The sequence below is a fragment of the Delphinus delphis genome, chromosome 18, assembly GCF_949987515.2.
Source record: "Delphinus delphis chromosome 18, mDelDel1.2, whole genome shotgun sequence".
NCBI lineage: Eukaryota > Metazoa > Chordata > Mammalia > Artiodactyla > Delphinidae > Delphinus > Delphinus delphis.
Window position 1 is genome coordinate 66,531,607 of NC_082700.1, and position 14,762 is coordinate 66,546,368.

General features: G+C 43.8%; 1 protein-coding gene across 1 annotated transcript in view; it reads left to right on the plus strand.

Moving 5' to 3' along the window:
* The window catches only part of FARP1 (FERM, ARH/RhoGEF and pleckstrin domain protein 1), a 297,961-nt gene that overhangs the window by 201,770 nt on the left and 81,429 nt on the right, over nucleotides 1-14,762 (plus strand). The window contains exons 4-5 of the mRNA XM_059995749.1: nucleotides 9,750-9,792; nucleotides 12,650-12,728. Coding sequence (XP_059851732.1) covers nucleotides 9,750-9,792; nucleotides 12,650-12,728 — 122 coding nt within the window. The remainder of the gene's footprint in view (nucleotides 1-9,749; nucleotides 9,793-12,649; nucleotides 12,729-14,762) is intronic.

Consider the following 14,762-nt stretch of genomic DNA (forward strand, 5'->3'; position numbering starts at 1 on the left):
AATTTTGCTTTTGTGAATTTTCTAATTTTCTAGCTTGCATGTAGATGAATTCTATACCGATAGATTATTTTTAAATTAAAAGGTTTTTAGTAGCATCCCACAAATTTTAGTTTATTGTGTTTTCACTTTCAGTTTAAAATACTTTCTAATTTCCCCTTGGTTTCTCCTTTGACTCATGTTTATTTTGTTTCCAAATATAAGGATTTTTCCAGTTCTTTCTGTGTTTGAGTTTTAATTTAATTCTGTGGTTGCTGGAGAATATAGTTTGTATGACATGAGGACTTTTAAATAATTTACTGATATCTCTTTAATGGCCCAGAATATGGTTTATTTTGGTATATGTTTTATGTGTACTTGAATGCTCATTCTGTGGGTGGGACAGAGCATTCCATCTGTGGCAGTTAGATCATGTTGGTTGATAGTGCTGTTCAAATCATCTGCATCCTTAGTGAATTCTGTCTATATGTTCTGTTAGTTATTGAGTGAGAGGTATTAAAGTCTCCAACCATAATTGTGGATTTGTCTATTTCTCCTTGCAGTTTGATCAGTTTTTGCTTCATGTACTTTGAAGTTCTGTTATTCAGTATATAAATACTTCAGATTTTTATATCCTCTTAATTAATTGACTCCTTTGTCATAAGAAGTTATGAAAATAGGGAAGATTAAACGCGGGTGTATAAAGTGTATTTGTGAAATAAATACACGTGATAGTCTTCTCATGTCTACTTGGATACTAATTTAATCATTTCAGTTTTTGAAAAAATTATTAATGTTAGCATGCTATGCCTTTTTCCATCCCTTTCCTTTTAACCAATTTATGTCTTTATATATGCAGTCTGATTCTTGTAGTCAGCATAGAGTTGGGTCTTGCCTTTTGATCAAATCTGGCAATCCTTTTTAATTGGGTATGTTTAGATCGTTTACATTTAATATGATTATTGGTATCATTAAAACTGGTCATCTTACTACTATATATAAAATAGATAACTAATAAGAACCTACTATATAGCACAGGGAACTCGAGTCAATACTTTGTAATGACCTATATGGGAAAATAATCTAAAAAAAGAGTGTATATATGTATATGTATTACCGATTCACTTTGCTGTACAGCAGAAACTAACACAACATTGTTAATCAACTATACTCCAATAAAAATTAATTTAAAAATTAAGAAGTAAAATAAAAAATCTTTTTATAGGAAAACAAAAAAGTTAAATTGGTCATCTTGCTGTTTGTTTTCTATTTGTCTTATCCGTCTTTGTTCCTTTTTCCTGTCTGCCTTTTGATTAATTGAATATTTTGATGATTTCATGTTACTTTCCTTGTTGGTTTATTAGCTGTAGCTCTTTGATTTGTAACTTGAGTGGTTGCTTTGAGGTTTATAATGTCCATCTTCAACTTAACACAGCCTGCCTTCAACTGATATTATTCCTCTTCACATACAGTATAAACCTTATTTCCATTTTTCCACTTTTTGACCGTTTTGCTATTGTTGTTATTGTTTTTTTAACATAAGTTATGAACCCCACATTACATTGTTGTTATTTTTGTTTGCCAGTCAGTTATCTTTTTTTAATTGAAGTACATTTGATTACCAGTCAGTTATCTCCTACAGAGACTTAAATAATAAAAAATTCTTAAAACATATATTAACCATACAGTTGCCATTTTGGTGTTCCTCATTCCTTTGTGTAGACACAGATTTCCATCTGATATCACTTTCTTCCTGCTCGGAGAGGCCTTCCTTTAACGTAGCTTATTATGTGGTTCTGCTGGTGGTGAATTCTCTGAGCTTTCATGTTTGGAAATGTTTTTATTTTGCCTTCCTTTTTGAAAGATGTTTTTTGCCTGGTGTAAAATTCTAAGATGTTTTGAGTATGTTAAAAATTTTGCACCATTGCATTCTCACATTGTTTCTGGCAAGAAATCTACTGTCATCTTTATCTTTGTTACTTTATATATAGTGTCTCTCTCTGCTCTGGCTGAGTTTTAAGATTTTTTTCTCTATCATTGTTTTTGATCATTTGATTGGGATGCGCTTCCATGCAGTTTTCTTCATGTTTCTTATGCTTGGAGTTTGCTGAGATTCTTGGATCTGTGGACTTATAGTTTTTGTTAAATTTTGAAAACTTATAGCCATTATTTCTTCTAATATTTTTCCGTTTCTTTCCCCTGCCCCTGCCACCTCCTCTCCTTCAGGACTCCAATTACATGCATATTAGGCTGCCTAAAGTTACTCTATAGTTCTCTAATGCTCTGTTAATTTTTTGGTAATTTTTCTTTCTGTGTTTGATTTTGGATGGTTTCTATTGCTAGTTCTTCAAGTTCAGTAGTATTTCTCCTGCAGTGTTTCATTTGCTGTTAATCGCATCCAGTGTGTGTGTGTGTGTGTGTGTGTGTGTGTGTGTGTGTGTGCGCACGCGCGTGTGTATGTTTGTATCACACTCTGTAGTTTTCATCTCCAGAAATTTAGTTTAGGTCTCCTTAAAATCTTCCATATCTCAACCTTTTGAACATAGAGAATACAGTTATAATAACTGTCTTCATATCCTTTTTACTAATTCTAACATCTGTGTCAATTCTGAGTCCCATTTGATTGTTTTTTTTCTGGGGGGGGCATTGCTTTTTTGTTTTGTTTTGGGTTTTTTTGGTCTAATTATGGGTCATGTTTTCCTGCTTTGTATGCCTGGTGATTTTTTCTTTTAATTGGATGTAAGATACTGTGAATTTTACCTTGTTGAGTGCTGGGTAGTTTTGTATTCCTGTAAATGTTATTGAGTTTGCGGGGGGGATGCATGTAAGTTATTTGGAAACAATTTAGTCCTTTCAGATCTGGCTTTTAAGACTTGTTAGGGTAGGACTGGTGTAGTGTGCAGTCCGGGGTGAATTATTCCCTACTCCTAAGGGATGACCCTTCAGTACTCTACCCAGTGCGCATGAGTCATGAGGTCTTCCCATCTGGCTGGTGAGAATAGGTAGTATTCCTGGCCCTATGTGAGCACCAGGCCTGTAACCTCTAATCTTTCTGTGTTTTGTTTGTTTTTTAATTTTTTGTCCCATCTTGGCTACTTTCCTCACAAGCACACGTTGATCAGTACTCTGTTGCCTACTCAAGGGTAACCCTCTGTACTCTCCTAAATGCCTTCTACTTTCCTTTGAACTCTCTCTACCTTGCTCCCCTGCACTCTCAGCCCCGTCTGTTCAACTCATGGATTTTGCCAGGTTCTGCCTATGTTCTTTCTCTCTGCACCATAGCCTGAAAACTTGCTCAGGGCAGAGGCTGGTGTAGTCATAGAGGTCATGATTTTAGTTTCCTGTCTCTCAGGGATCCCTGTTTCTCATTGGTGTCACAGATCTTCAGATCTGTCATGTGTCTTTCCTTTTCTTTTCTTTCTTTCTTTCTTCCTCTCTTCCTTCTTTTGTTGTTTCATGTAGGAAGATAAATCTAGTCTCTGTTACTCTATTTTGACCAGAACTAGAAATCTCTAAAAATTAATAGGTTTTTTTTAAAAAAAAGCCACACTTAACGTATCTTATAAATATACCCATATGTAAAATTAATAAAGTAATTAAGATCAATATGAAAAATTACATTCAAACGAACTATTACAAACAAAAATTCAAAGTGAAGTCATTTCTTGTAGGAGCCAGCCTGCAGAAAAATTCGTTTGTTGCAGTGAGTTCTAGACACTGGATAGTTTTTTGTATCATATTTTACCTGGTTCCTATATATCTTACAGTTGATGATGAAATAGTTCTGCTGTGTGCAGTTTTGACTTCGAAATAAGAAGAAAGATGAACTTTTGTTGAGTCTTTTTAGAGGAGCAGCATATTATGTTGCAGAAAAAGCACAGGTGTGGAGTCAGATGGACTTGAAGTGGAATCCCAGCCGTTTGACCTTGGGCAACTTCAGTAAGCTCTCTGAGCTTGGCTTCCTTCGTGTGTAAAACAACCACATTGTTGTGAATATTAAATGAGAGTGTATAAAGCACCTATCCAATGCCTGGCACACAGTAGGTGCTCAGGAAATGGACTCTTGGCTGTCCCCCTGCCCAATGTCATGTAAGTGACTCTTTTTTAATAAGACCCTTTCCAAAATACCTCAGATATTTTAGCTGCCTACAAAATCCAACTGAATTGTCACTCACCAAAGAATAGGGGAAAAAGATGTTTAGGAAAAGAACATAAAGGCTCCGGGGACAGCGATCCGTCTTGCTTTGCCTTTGATGCCTAGGCGTTAAAGCCTTTCTTCTCGAAGAGTATTTCAGTGCAGAAAACACACTCCAAAAGGGGAAGGTAACATTTAACAGGGTATCAAAGGAAAATAGGGAGGCTGACTGAAATGGAGGCAAGCAGGGGAAGATGGGGCTGAAAAGCTGTGTTGAAACTAAATTGTGGAAGATAGGTGTCATGAGCTGAATTGTGTCCCCCGAAAATGTGTCTGTTGAAGCTGTGACGCCCAGCACCTCAGAATGTGGCGGTCCTTGAAGACGGGGCCTTGAGAGGGGTGATTAAGTTAAAATGGGGCTGGGGGAGTGGGCCCTAGTCCAGTCTGAACAGTATCATTTTAAGAAGAGGAAACTGGGAGATACCCAGGGGACATGAGAGCCTGTGTGCACAGAGAGGAGACCTTGTGAGGACACAGCCAGAAGGCGGTCGTCTGCAAGCCAATGAGAGAGGCCTCAGGAGAAACCAAACCTGGGACACCTTCCGCCTCCAGAACTGGGAGGAAGTCGATTTCTGTTGTTTAAGCCACCCAGTCTGTGGTACTTTGTTATGACAGCTTGAGCAAACTCTTACTTATAGGCCTTCAGATCCCAGCAGGGGGAGTTCCTTGATTCCGTGAGTCCTCCTGACTAGGTGTGGCATTTCTAGAAGCCCATTCGTTTTAACCACATCCCTCTGCAGTCAGGTCATGTGGATCTGTAGCCGTGCTCCGGAGACCGGCAGCATGATTTTAGTAAGAACAGGAATGTGTGGCTTGGTTGAAGGAGTTGCGGGGGTGAGGTTAGAGATGGACGATTACAGTTGTGACCCTCCAGAGATCCGTTGGCAGGAAAAGAAAGATTATGGTGCTTTTGTTGCCTTTTTAATTCATCCGGAACTTGTTTCTGTTCTGCTTAGGTTGAATGAAGAAGTGATTTGTCTAGGATGACCTAGACGAACTTCAGCCCTTTAGTCGAGCAGCAACCCTATTTTTCTTCCTGCTCCCTCCAGCTCATCCTTTTTTAGTGGTTTAAGTCCTTATCACGCAAGGCCTTTCCTCTCAGCTCTGCAAATATCAATCTGACTGGTGAATGGAGAGGGTCTTGTGGGCCCCGCTTTCCCACCCAGGCCAGTTTAGCTGTGATGTAACCGATGTCTTGGGGCGTTCTTGCCGTAAAACTCTACTGGACAGGCGAATTCAGGCCAGTGTGATGTTCCCAGGCCTTCAGGGTTTAAAACCACATGCTCAGTTGGCTCAAATTGGTGCTTGTATTTGATGAATTCCACAGAAATGCCAAAAACAGAAGAGAGATGTTTTAAACAATTCATAAAATTGGCTGCTGTGTTGCCAGAGCATATCTGTTTGGTCCTGAGTGGTTTGCAGAAGTTTAGGCAGATTCTGTGGCAGAATTGGCAACGGTGGAAGACCTCAGAGGTGGTTCCCCTGAGGCAGGCTTGGAGGCCGACAGAGCACAGGCTGGCAGGCTCACGAGTGGACGCTCAGTAGCTACAGGAAATCCCTCTAGAGTTCTTCGGTTAATTCTCTCGCACGCAAACACAACTGTGTCAACTCTTCTCCACTCGCCCACATCCTTCAACCCTCAGGTTTTACAGGGGTAAACGGATGGTGTCAAAGAGGAACTGTCTTATCTTCCTGGCGCAGAAGTGTAAACTGACGTACATCTGCCATTAGCCTTTCTGCTCCCTCCCTGCCGCCACTGGAAAAGCTCTTCCTTCTGTCCCCAGTGCCCTATGTTTTAGAGCTATCTTTCCACACCATCCTAGGTGTCTTAGGATATTGTTATCTTCTTACTCATACTCTCAGGCCCTCCCTCCGCCTTTTTTTTTGGCCACAGCACGTGGCATGCGGGATCCTAGTTCCCTGACCAGGGATTGAACCCCTGCTCTCTGCAGTGAAGTACAAATTCTTAACCACTGGACCGCCAGGGAAGTCCCAACCCCTCCCCTTTTTAAGCACCCCCAGGTCCTTCCTGTAGAAGACAAGCAAATCAATAGTACTTTTATTATTTATTTATTTTTTTTGCGGTACGCGGGCCTCTTACTGTTGTGGCCTCTCCCGTTGCGGAGCACAGGCTCCGGACGCACAGGCGCAGCGGCCATGGCTCACGGGCCCAGCCACTCCGCGGCACGCGGGATCCTCCCGGACCGGGGCACGAACACGCGTCCCCTGCACTGGCAGGTGGACTCTCAACCACTGCACCACCAGGGAAGCCCCAACAGTACCTTTATTTGATTCTTCCCCCTCCTCCACACACCCATTCTCTGGCCTCTTCCTTCACAGCCAAGCTTCTTGGAAAAGCTGTTCATCCTTCCTGTCTCCTCGCCGTCCACTAGACTTTCAGGCCCCTCTCCAGGTCCACTGACCAGCAGATACTCTAGCTCTCATCTTGTTTGATCCTTCAACAGCTCTTGATGTTCTTCCTTCTGGAAACACTGTCTTCCTGTGGCTACCGTGACGTGACTCTCTCCTTACGTTCCTTCTGTCCTTGTCTGCTCCCGTCGGCCGTTCTAAGGTAGACGCGTCATCAGTGCTGATGCATTTCATCCTCTGGGCTCCATGAGGCTGTCTTGTCTTCATGGAGTCACAGTGCTGGCAGCCTCTAAATGTGAGATCTCCCGCCCAGGCTTCTCTGAGCTTTGGATGAGTGTGTCCCACCATTTTCATACTGTTTCTTCCTCATGAAATCCAAGGGCACCTCCTAGAATGAAAGTGTCTAGAACCCCTCCGTCCTGGCCCTCTTGCAGTACTCCCTGTCTCTGATTGGCAGCGGCATCCATCCAGATGCCTACCGCAGAAATCTCAGTGTCATCATTCTGGTTATTGTCTCCTTCTCGGCCACCACATCTAGCCCATCGGTAAATCCCACTGGATTTTACCTGTTACATTTTTCTTTCCTTTCTTTCTTTTTTTAAAAAAATTTATTTATTTTATTTATTTATTTTTGGCTGCGTTTGGCCTTCGTTGTTGCACGCGGGCTCTCTCTAGTTGTGGCGAGCGGGGGCTACTCTTCATTGCGGTGCGCGGGCTTCTCACTGCGGTGGCTTCTCTTGTTGCAGAGCGCGGGCTCTAGGCGTGCGGGCTCTAGAGCAGAGGCTCAGTAGTTGTGGCACGCGGGCTTTGTTGCTCCGCAGCGTGTGGGATCTTCCCGGACCAGGGCTCGAACCCGTGTCCCCTGCATTGGCAGGCGGATTCTTAACCGCTGTGCCACCAGGGAAGTCCATGTTACATTTTTCTTGATTCCACCTAATTTTCCCCAACTCTGCTTCTGCCCTCCTGGTCCAAAACACCATCCTCTCTTGCCTGGACGACTGCAGCAGGTAACCTGCGTCTGTTCTGACCCCCCCTTTCTGTTCTCACACTGCCAGCGTAATCCTTTCAAAGTGCAAATCTGATCGTATCAGCCCCATATTTAAAATTCTTCCCAGTGTTCTCAGGATAACGATGAAGTGTCTTAACGTGGCCTCTGTAGGGTCTGGCCCCTTCCTGACCCACCAACCTTGTTCTGCTGTCATGTTGGTCTCCCCTAATGTTAAGTCACCTGGACAGGTGTTTTTACTGCATGTCTTCCTAGCTTCTTCTCACTTCTCTTGAGATTTCAGCACAATGTCACCTTCAGGGAAGGCTTCCTCCTGCCTCTCCCGCACCTGTGACTGGATCAAACCTCTCTATCCTGACATTCAGAGTCTTCTGGGTCTCCCCCTTGTTTCCTTTGTCTCAGGTGCTTCTTTACTTGTCTTGGGAAGGTTTTGTTTCCTGTCTTTCTCACTAGACCATATGCTCCATGAAGCAGGCACCATGATTGGTCTCCTATCCTTGTATTCCCAGAACCCAGCAGAGCGACACAGTGATGTGTTGTTGAATGAATAAATGGGTTTGAAGAACAGGGTTTGAGTCCCAGCCCTGGGCAGCTGTGGTCTGAATCCCACTTTTCTCATCTGTCAAATGGAGATTTTTTTGCCATCGTTTAGGATTCTTGGGAGGAAAATAGTTCATCTCACAAACGACGATTGTTGTTTTGAATGATTATTCTCTCATTTTAAGGTTGAGTCTTATGAATGTGACAGTGGAGATGATCCTAAGTCAACTAATGCCTTTATTGTTTTTCTCGTATAACAGAGTGGCAGGGGACGGGGAATATAGAAATGAGAATCTCATTAGAAAATCATATTTATTTGAAACGGTGGTGGGGAAGATGAACCTGAATAAATAGACACTTAAATTTTTTTACTTTTTTCCTCATGAGAATTCTGAGTGATCATTGAAGGTAATTTGGATGATATAGAAAGGCAGAAGAAAAGAAGAAATCACCCATCTTCCCACCTCCCAAACACATTTTCCCACACTCTCAAATAGTTCATCAGAAGTCAAGTTACGGGATGAAGGGGTTTAGATAATTATTCCCTAATTGGTCTCCAGAAACGTTGTGCCAGTTCATACGTGCACCAGTAGCGCAGGGCAGCGTCCGCTTCCCGGCACCCTCGCCACGTCTGGGTTTATGAAATACAGACATGCACTGCATATCTAGATGCGTATTTAATGGGTGGAAATGGTATTTGATTAAATTTGCATTTGTAGTGCAAGTTACTCCTGAACTTGGACATTCTCTTGTTAGCCATTGGCATTTTTCCTTCACCAATTACCTGTTATTCTTTGCATAATTTTCTTTAGGAGTGTTTCTCTTTTTCATACTTACTTACAAAACCCTCTTTACATTAATCCCATTAACTTTTTAAAAATCATATATGCAAATGTGAGCTTCCGTAGAACCCTTTCACATGATCACAAGTTCAAGGGTTAACTTATACTTTATTAATGACAACTGGTTTCTCTCTCCTTTTAACATTTTGCCGCTTGAATTGCATGCTAAGGAGAATGTGTGTGAAAAGAGTCTGGACTTTGAAGTGGGACAAACCTGATTTCAGTCCTAGCTCTGCCACATTCTAGCTGAGGGCCTGGGACAAATTACTGAGCCTCTCCACGTCTCAGATTTCTCTCCTGACGAACAGGAATCCTCTCGCCTTGCTTCGAGAGGTAAATAGCTTATGGATGGAGCCGTGTGCAAAAGTATGTTCTATAAATACTCACTCCCTTTCCGTACCCCTCAAAGATGTGCTGTTCTGTACGTACATCTGTGTACATGGATTTTGTTTCACTAAGGAGCACGCGTATTTTACTCCATTTATAGCCAGATGTGCAATCATGCGTTAATATTTGCTGAATAGCTAACTGTGATCAAAGTACCAGCGAGAATAGAAAAATTCTTAGTGAACCGTGCACTGTTTGCATCTAGGAGAGATTTTTAATTTTCAAGCTCAGGGATAATATTAGCAAGTTCGGATCCGTTCTATAAACATGGGAGACAATGTAAGTTATGGCATTCTGGAGGGGAAAAAAAGGCACAGACCGCTTCAAATCCTCAAAAATATTTTGATTTTAAACAGCTCCTAGTGGAGTCTCAAAATACTTGCACTCTCTCATTGAGAATTGGTGTCTCAGTCTGTTCTCTTTTCCTTTGTAGGTGTGGCTGGATCTCTTAAAGCCTATTGTCAAGCAGATTAGAAGTAAGTATAACCCCCCACCCCCACCCCCCCACCACCCCACCCCCCACCACCCCACCCCCGCCTGTTTAACAGTGATGTCAAATATAAAGCCAGACGTCTTCCTCATCTAGGCGTCGTCTGCCCTGTGGTGTCAAGCACTGGGGCCATACTTTCTTTTTTTACCCCGTGATTGCGTTTCAGCATCCACTAATCCACGTACTATTAAATGTATCTTCTGCAATTTTAATATAAAACAATTCGGTAATCAAAACTTGGAAAACAAATGTCATTTTAATTAAGACTAAAGCCGGTTCTTGAGGCCCAGAGCAGTTGAGCTCGTCCAGTCCGTGCTCATGTTTCTTACTGTCACTTTGGAAGAGGGGAGGTGGAACCATTTATTCATAAAATTGCTATGAGGTTTTCTGTGCTGCCTTTTCAAAGCCTGTGAGATCAGAATGCAAGTGGTGTTTGGAAAAATAAGGTGCGCAAAAGTGTGTGTGAGTGTGTGTGTGTGTGTGTGTGTGTGTGTGTGTGAGAGAGAGATTGGCAAGCAGGACAGAAGGGAGTCTGCCTTGCATTTAGACCATGTTGTCGAAGGAAAGATAAAGGAGGGTCTAGGAGAGAAGTAAGGAAAGGGAACACTTGCTTTTTCCCTCCCTTCTCATTGTGCGTCAGCACCAGACCATCCTCCCCTCTCTCCGCTGTGAGGTCAAGTTAAGAGACAAGTTCTCTTCTCCAGTTCATCCCAAGTTGTCCCTCACTGCAGCCAGAGACCAGGCAAGAGACTGAGGATGGTAACAAAACTGCATTCCTTTAGTTGAACAATCACACAATACCTCTTGGGGTCGGTTTTATGTCTGATTAAGAAACCCCACCAGTGCAATGGTTAAGAATCCGCCTGCCAGTGTAAGGGACACGGGTTCGAGCCCTGGTCCGGGAAGATCCCACATGCCGCGGAGCAGCTAGGCCCGTGCGCCGCAACTACCGAACCTGTGCTCTAGAGCCTGCGAGCCACAACTACTGAGCCTGAGTGCCACAACTACCGAAGCCCGTGCAACTAGAGCCGTGCTCCGCAACACGAGAAGCCACCGCAGTGAGAAGCCCGCGCACCACCACGAAGACCCAACACAGCCAAAAATAAATAAACAAACTAAGTTTATTTAAAGAAAAGAAACCCCACCAGGCTGCTTACAGCAATTTATGTGGCTGTAATAAACAGGCACACTGTGTTGAGTGGCCCTTATGCAGTTGAAATTGATATTGATCTTCTATCATTTAAATTAAGCAATCGTTAATGCAGAAAACGAAACAGCCGTTGTTCAGCGTTTATAGGGTGGCTGGCCTAGGACTAAGTGTGGAGGACACATTGCTGTGAGAAGCCGCTAGGCCTGAAGGCTGGAGGAAGCACAGCATCTAAAATGATGACATTTGTTCCCTCAGTAACCTGCGATGGGAGCTGCTGATGGTGGAAAAGTGTCAGACCCAGTTCAGCGGCTGTGGTTTGGTTTAGCACCGGAGCAGAGGCTCTCCTTTTCATCTCTGTGGGCTAAGACTCGGCCCGTGTGACAGAGCTGTCATTTGGCACTAGTGCTAGCATCTTCCTAGCTTCGGGTTTTCTAAGGATCCAAGTAGCCTCATTTAATTCCCCATCTGTGAAAATTGCTGGGAAGAACGAGCTAGACCTTCCCATCTTCCCCATTTTGTTCTTGCTATCTTGTGATCCAGAATTGCCACGCGAGGATTTCTGTTAATTTTTAGAGTGGTCAGCGGGAAGAAGCCCGGCTTCTCTTGGTTTCAGTGTTCCTGTGCCTTGTTTTTTTTCCTCCTAATTTTGTACGTATTGCCAACATCTTCATCTTATGATACATCATTTGGGTTTTTTTCCCCTAAATTTGAGTGTGTTATAAAAATTAAAGTACAACATCTTTTGTGATGGTGAAAGGTAGAGCAAAAAAGCCATTTTTTACTTTTATACTTTTAACTGCTGTTAAAATTTGGATTTCATCATAATACCTTGTATTTCATAATAGAACATAAACTTCTGCTGTTAGTCCAAATGGCAGAACCTGTAAGATTGCTTTTGTATCGTGGCTTATACAGCAAAATAAACTCTGACTCAGGTTACAAATTATTATTCTATAATCTATTTGATGTTCTGTTTGAATTCTGGAAAGTTACCTGTCTCATTCCCAGTCTTACCCTGCCCACCCCCTCCCAGATCTGCTTCCTAATTTCGTTGGAACTTATCGATAAGATAGTGTATGAGACACTTAGTAAAGGCTTTGACTGACTGTGATGAACACAGTAGCCGCTGTACCTTGGAGAGAGTTAGAAATAATAAATCACGTAACTGATTTACCTTTTCGTTATCTCTTCCTTAGGCTGTCTAAAGCCTGTATTTGGACTGAAGCAGACAGATAAATTTTTGAAGACACATGCGTGCTTTTAAAATCTGGGTACAATTTACGTCTCCAGGGGAAAAGTTTGATGCCTCAATGTAATGCGCCTGTCACAGTATTTTTAAAAACCGGGTATCTGGAACTTCCCTGGGGGTCCAGTAGTTGAGACTCCGTGCTTCCAGCGCAGTGGGCGTGGGTTCCATCCCAGGTCGGGGAACTAAGATCCTACATGCTGTGCGGTGTGGCCAAAAAAATATAATTTTAAAGAAACCCAAACAGGTGTCTGTCTCCCCACAATACGAAAATGCGAATTAGTAACCAACGTAACTAGCTATTAAGTGACTTGGATGTTGGCAGAAGTGCTCTGGGCAGCTCGGAGTAAGACTTATTGTTTGGTTTCTAATATACCCTCTTACATCTTTAATGGCATTTGAAAGACAAATCAATAAATGCTTTACTGCTTTTTCCCCCCTTTCTAGGGCCAAAGCATGTCGTTGTTAAGTTTGTGGTGAAATTCTTTCCACCTGACCACACACAACTCCAAGAAGAACTCACAAGGTTAGTGGTTTGGAAACTGGGTATTTTTTGCTGTGGAGCAGAGAGAGTGAATGTTCTAAGTCAACTGATGAGACATTTTCCCAGTGTTTCCTTGACCAGCATCTGCTCTGTGCTTGACAGTTTAACCTTCCTCCCTCCCAGCTGTGTTTACAAACATGGGAAGAAAGAAAGTACCACAGTTTCCCTGAAAGCTGGTTTCTCGAAGGCTGTGCTATGAAGTATCTGGGCTTATAATCTGTTACTGTCGTATTTCCCCCTCTTATACCTGTCACATCACAAGACAGTTTTGGGAAATGAATCTCTTCTGTGAAACCAAGATGTGAACTCAGTTTCTCTCTGTTGCTGCAGTGGGTGAATCGACATAAACTGTACGTCAGTTTCTTTGAAGGTGTGGCCAAGTGGGAGGAGTGTGGCCAAGCCCTGCCCCTGGTAACTGTGTGACCAGCCGGTTACCAAACGCCCCTGCACCTCTGTTAATTCCCGTGTCAACGCGACCGTAGTGCTTGCTTGGCCAGCGTGGTTTTGAGGATGAGTACTCGTATGCATAGAGTGCCCGGAACCCAGCAGGGATGCGATGAGCGACAGCCTCCATCATCCTCATCACCATCACCCGCATCTTCATCCCTGCTACTACTCATTTTATAATTGACAGCAAGACACGTGGTATTCCAAAAGAGAGCAGAGCCTGGTGGGAACATGCGAAGATAAAACGCCTCCCTTTCAGGACTACACTGCACTAGTCTGACCAGCCAGATTCCTGCCACACATGCCTTTCCAGCTTCAGCTGTTCAAGATGAGGGCTGTCACATCTTTCTTGTCCCTCTGGGTTGAGAGCCCAGTATTTTGCGTGGTTGAGTTTGTTAAATGGTTCGTCATTTATCAAGGAGATGAAAACATTCGGTCAACAGTATTGATGGAGTATACGTGGTGTGCAAGCCTTGTTCCAGGAACGGGGAGCATAGTGGTGAAGAGACCGGCCTGACTTTCAGGGGAACAGACACAATGATTAAATAAACAAGAAAAATATCAGATAATGGTAATGGGAGTAGATGATGTGATAGAAGGTGACGGGTGATGACTTTACAGTGCTTGGTCCGGGATGCTTGGGCTGAGAAAGCGACAAGGATCTGTCAGTCATTTTCAGAGGAAGAGCTCTCCAGGGAGAAGGAACGGTTAGGCAGTGCCCAAGGCAGAAACAAGCTCCAGGCGTTCAGTTACCTAAAAGAGGGCTCTCGTGGCAGGAACATTGAGGGTGAAGTGCACTGAGGCGGGGCAGAGGCCCGATACACGTAGTGTTGAGACACTGGTTGCCAGAGATACCGAGGGGAGGATGACAGGAAGAGATGGCAGTCACCCAGGCCAAGATGGTGGCGGCAACGGAGGCGGTAGGAGTGGAAATGGAGAAAACACGTGCATTTGGAGCACGTGCTGGAGGCGGGGTCGATTTGAATTTGTGACGGGCTGTGGGTGGGGGCTGAGGGGAGGAGAAGGGATGCTTAAGATTTTGACTTAAGCAGCAACTAGATGGATGGGTGACGACTAGAATGCGAAAGGGTGGAGGGAAGTAGAGGACTGGGGGAGGGTGGAGAGTCAAGGGTTTGGTTCTGCCAGCTCGTGTTTGAGGTCCCTGCTGGACATCCCAGGGCTGCGTCAGGAGGGGCACCAGGTACACGAACGTGCGATTCCAGAAAGAGAGGAAGGCAAAGACTCTTCCCATGGCTTTGCGTGTTCTCAATGAGTCACCGTTGATAGTTTACCTCTGCTTTCACCCCTCAAATGAGTGAAGCAGCCAAGTGGCCAGGAGCTGCAGAGGCCGTCAGCCTTCTGGGAACCACACGCCTCGGCTAGGGCGCTTCCCGTGGAGAAGGGGCAGCTGGGGCTGCCGCCTGAGTTCCAAGCTGCCGACACCAGTAGCATCTTCGTGCCGTGTCCTTATCGGGGCTGCCGTGTCTCAGCTTCCGGGGCTGGTTTTCCTGTTGTCGAAAGTATGTTGCTCGAAGCTCAGAATATTGAAATGAATCTGAAGGCCAGTCC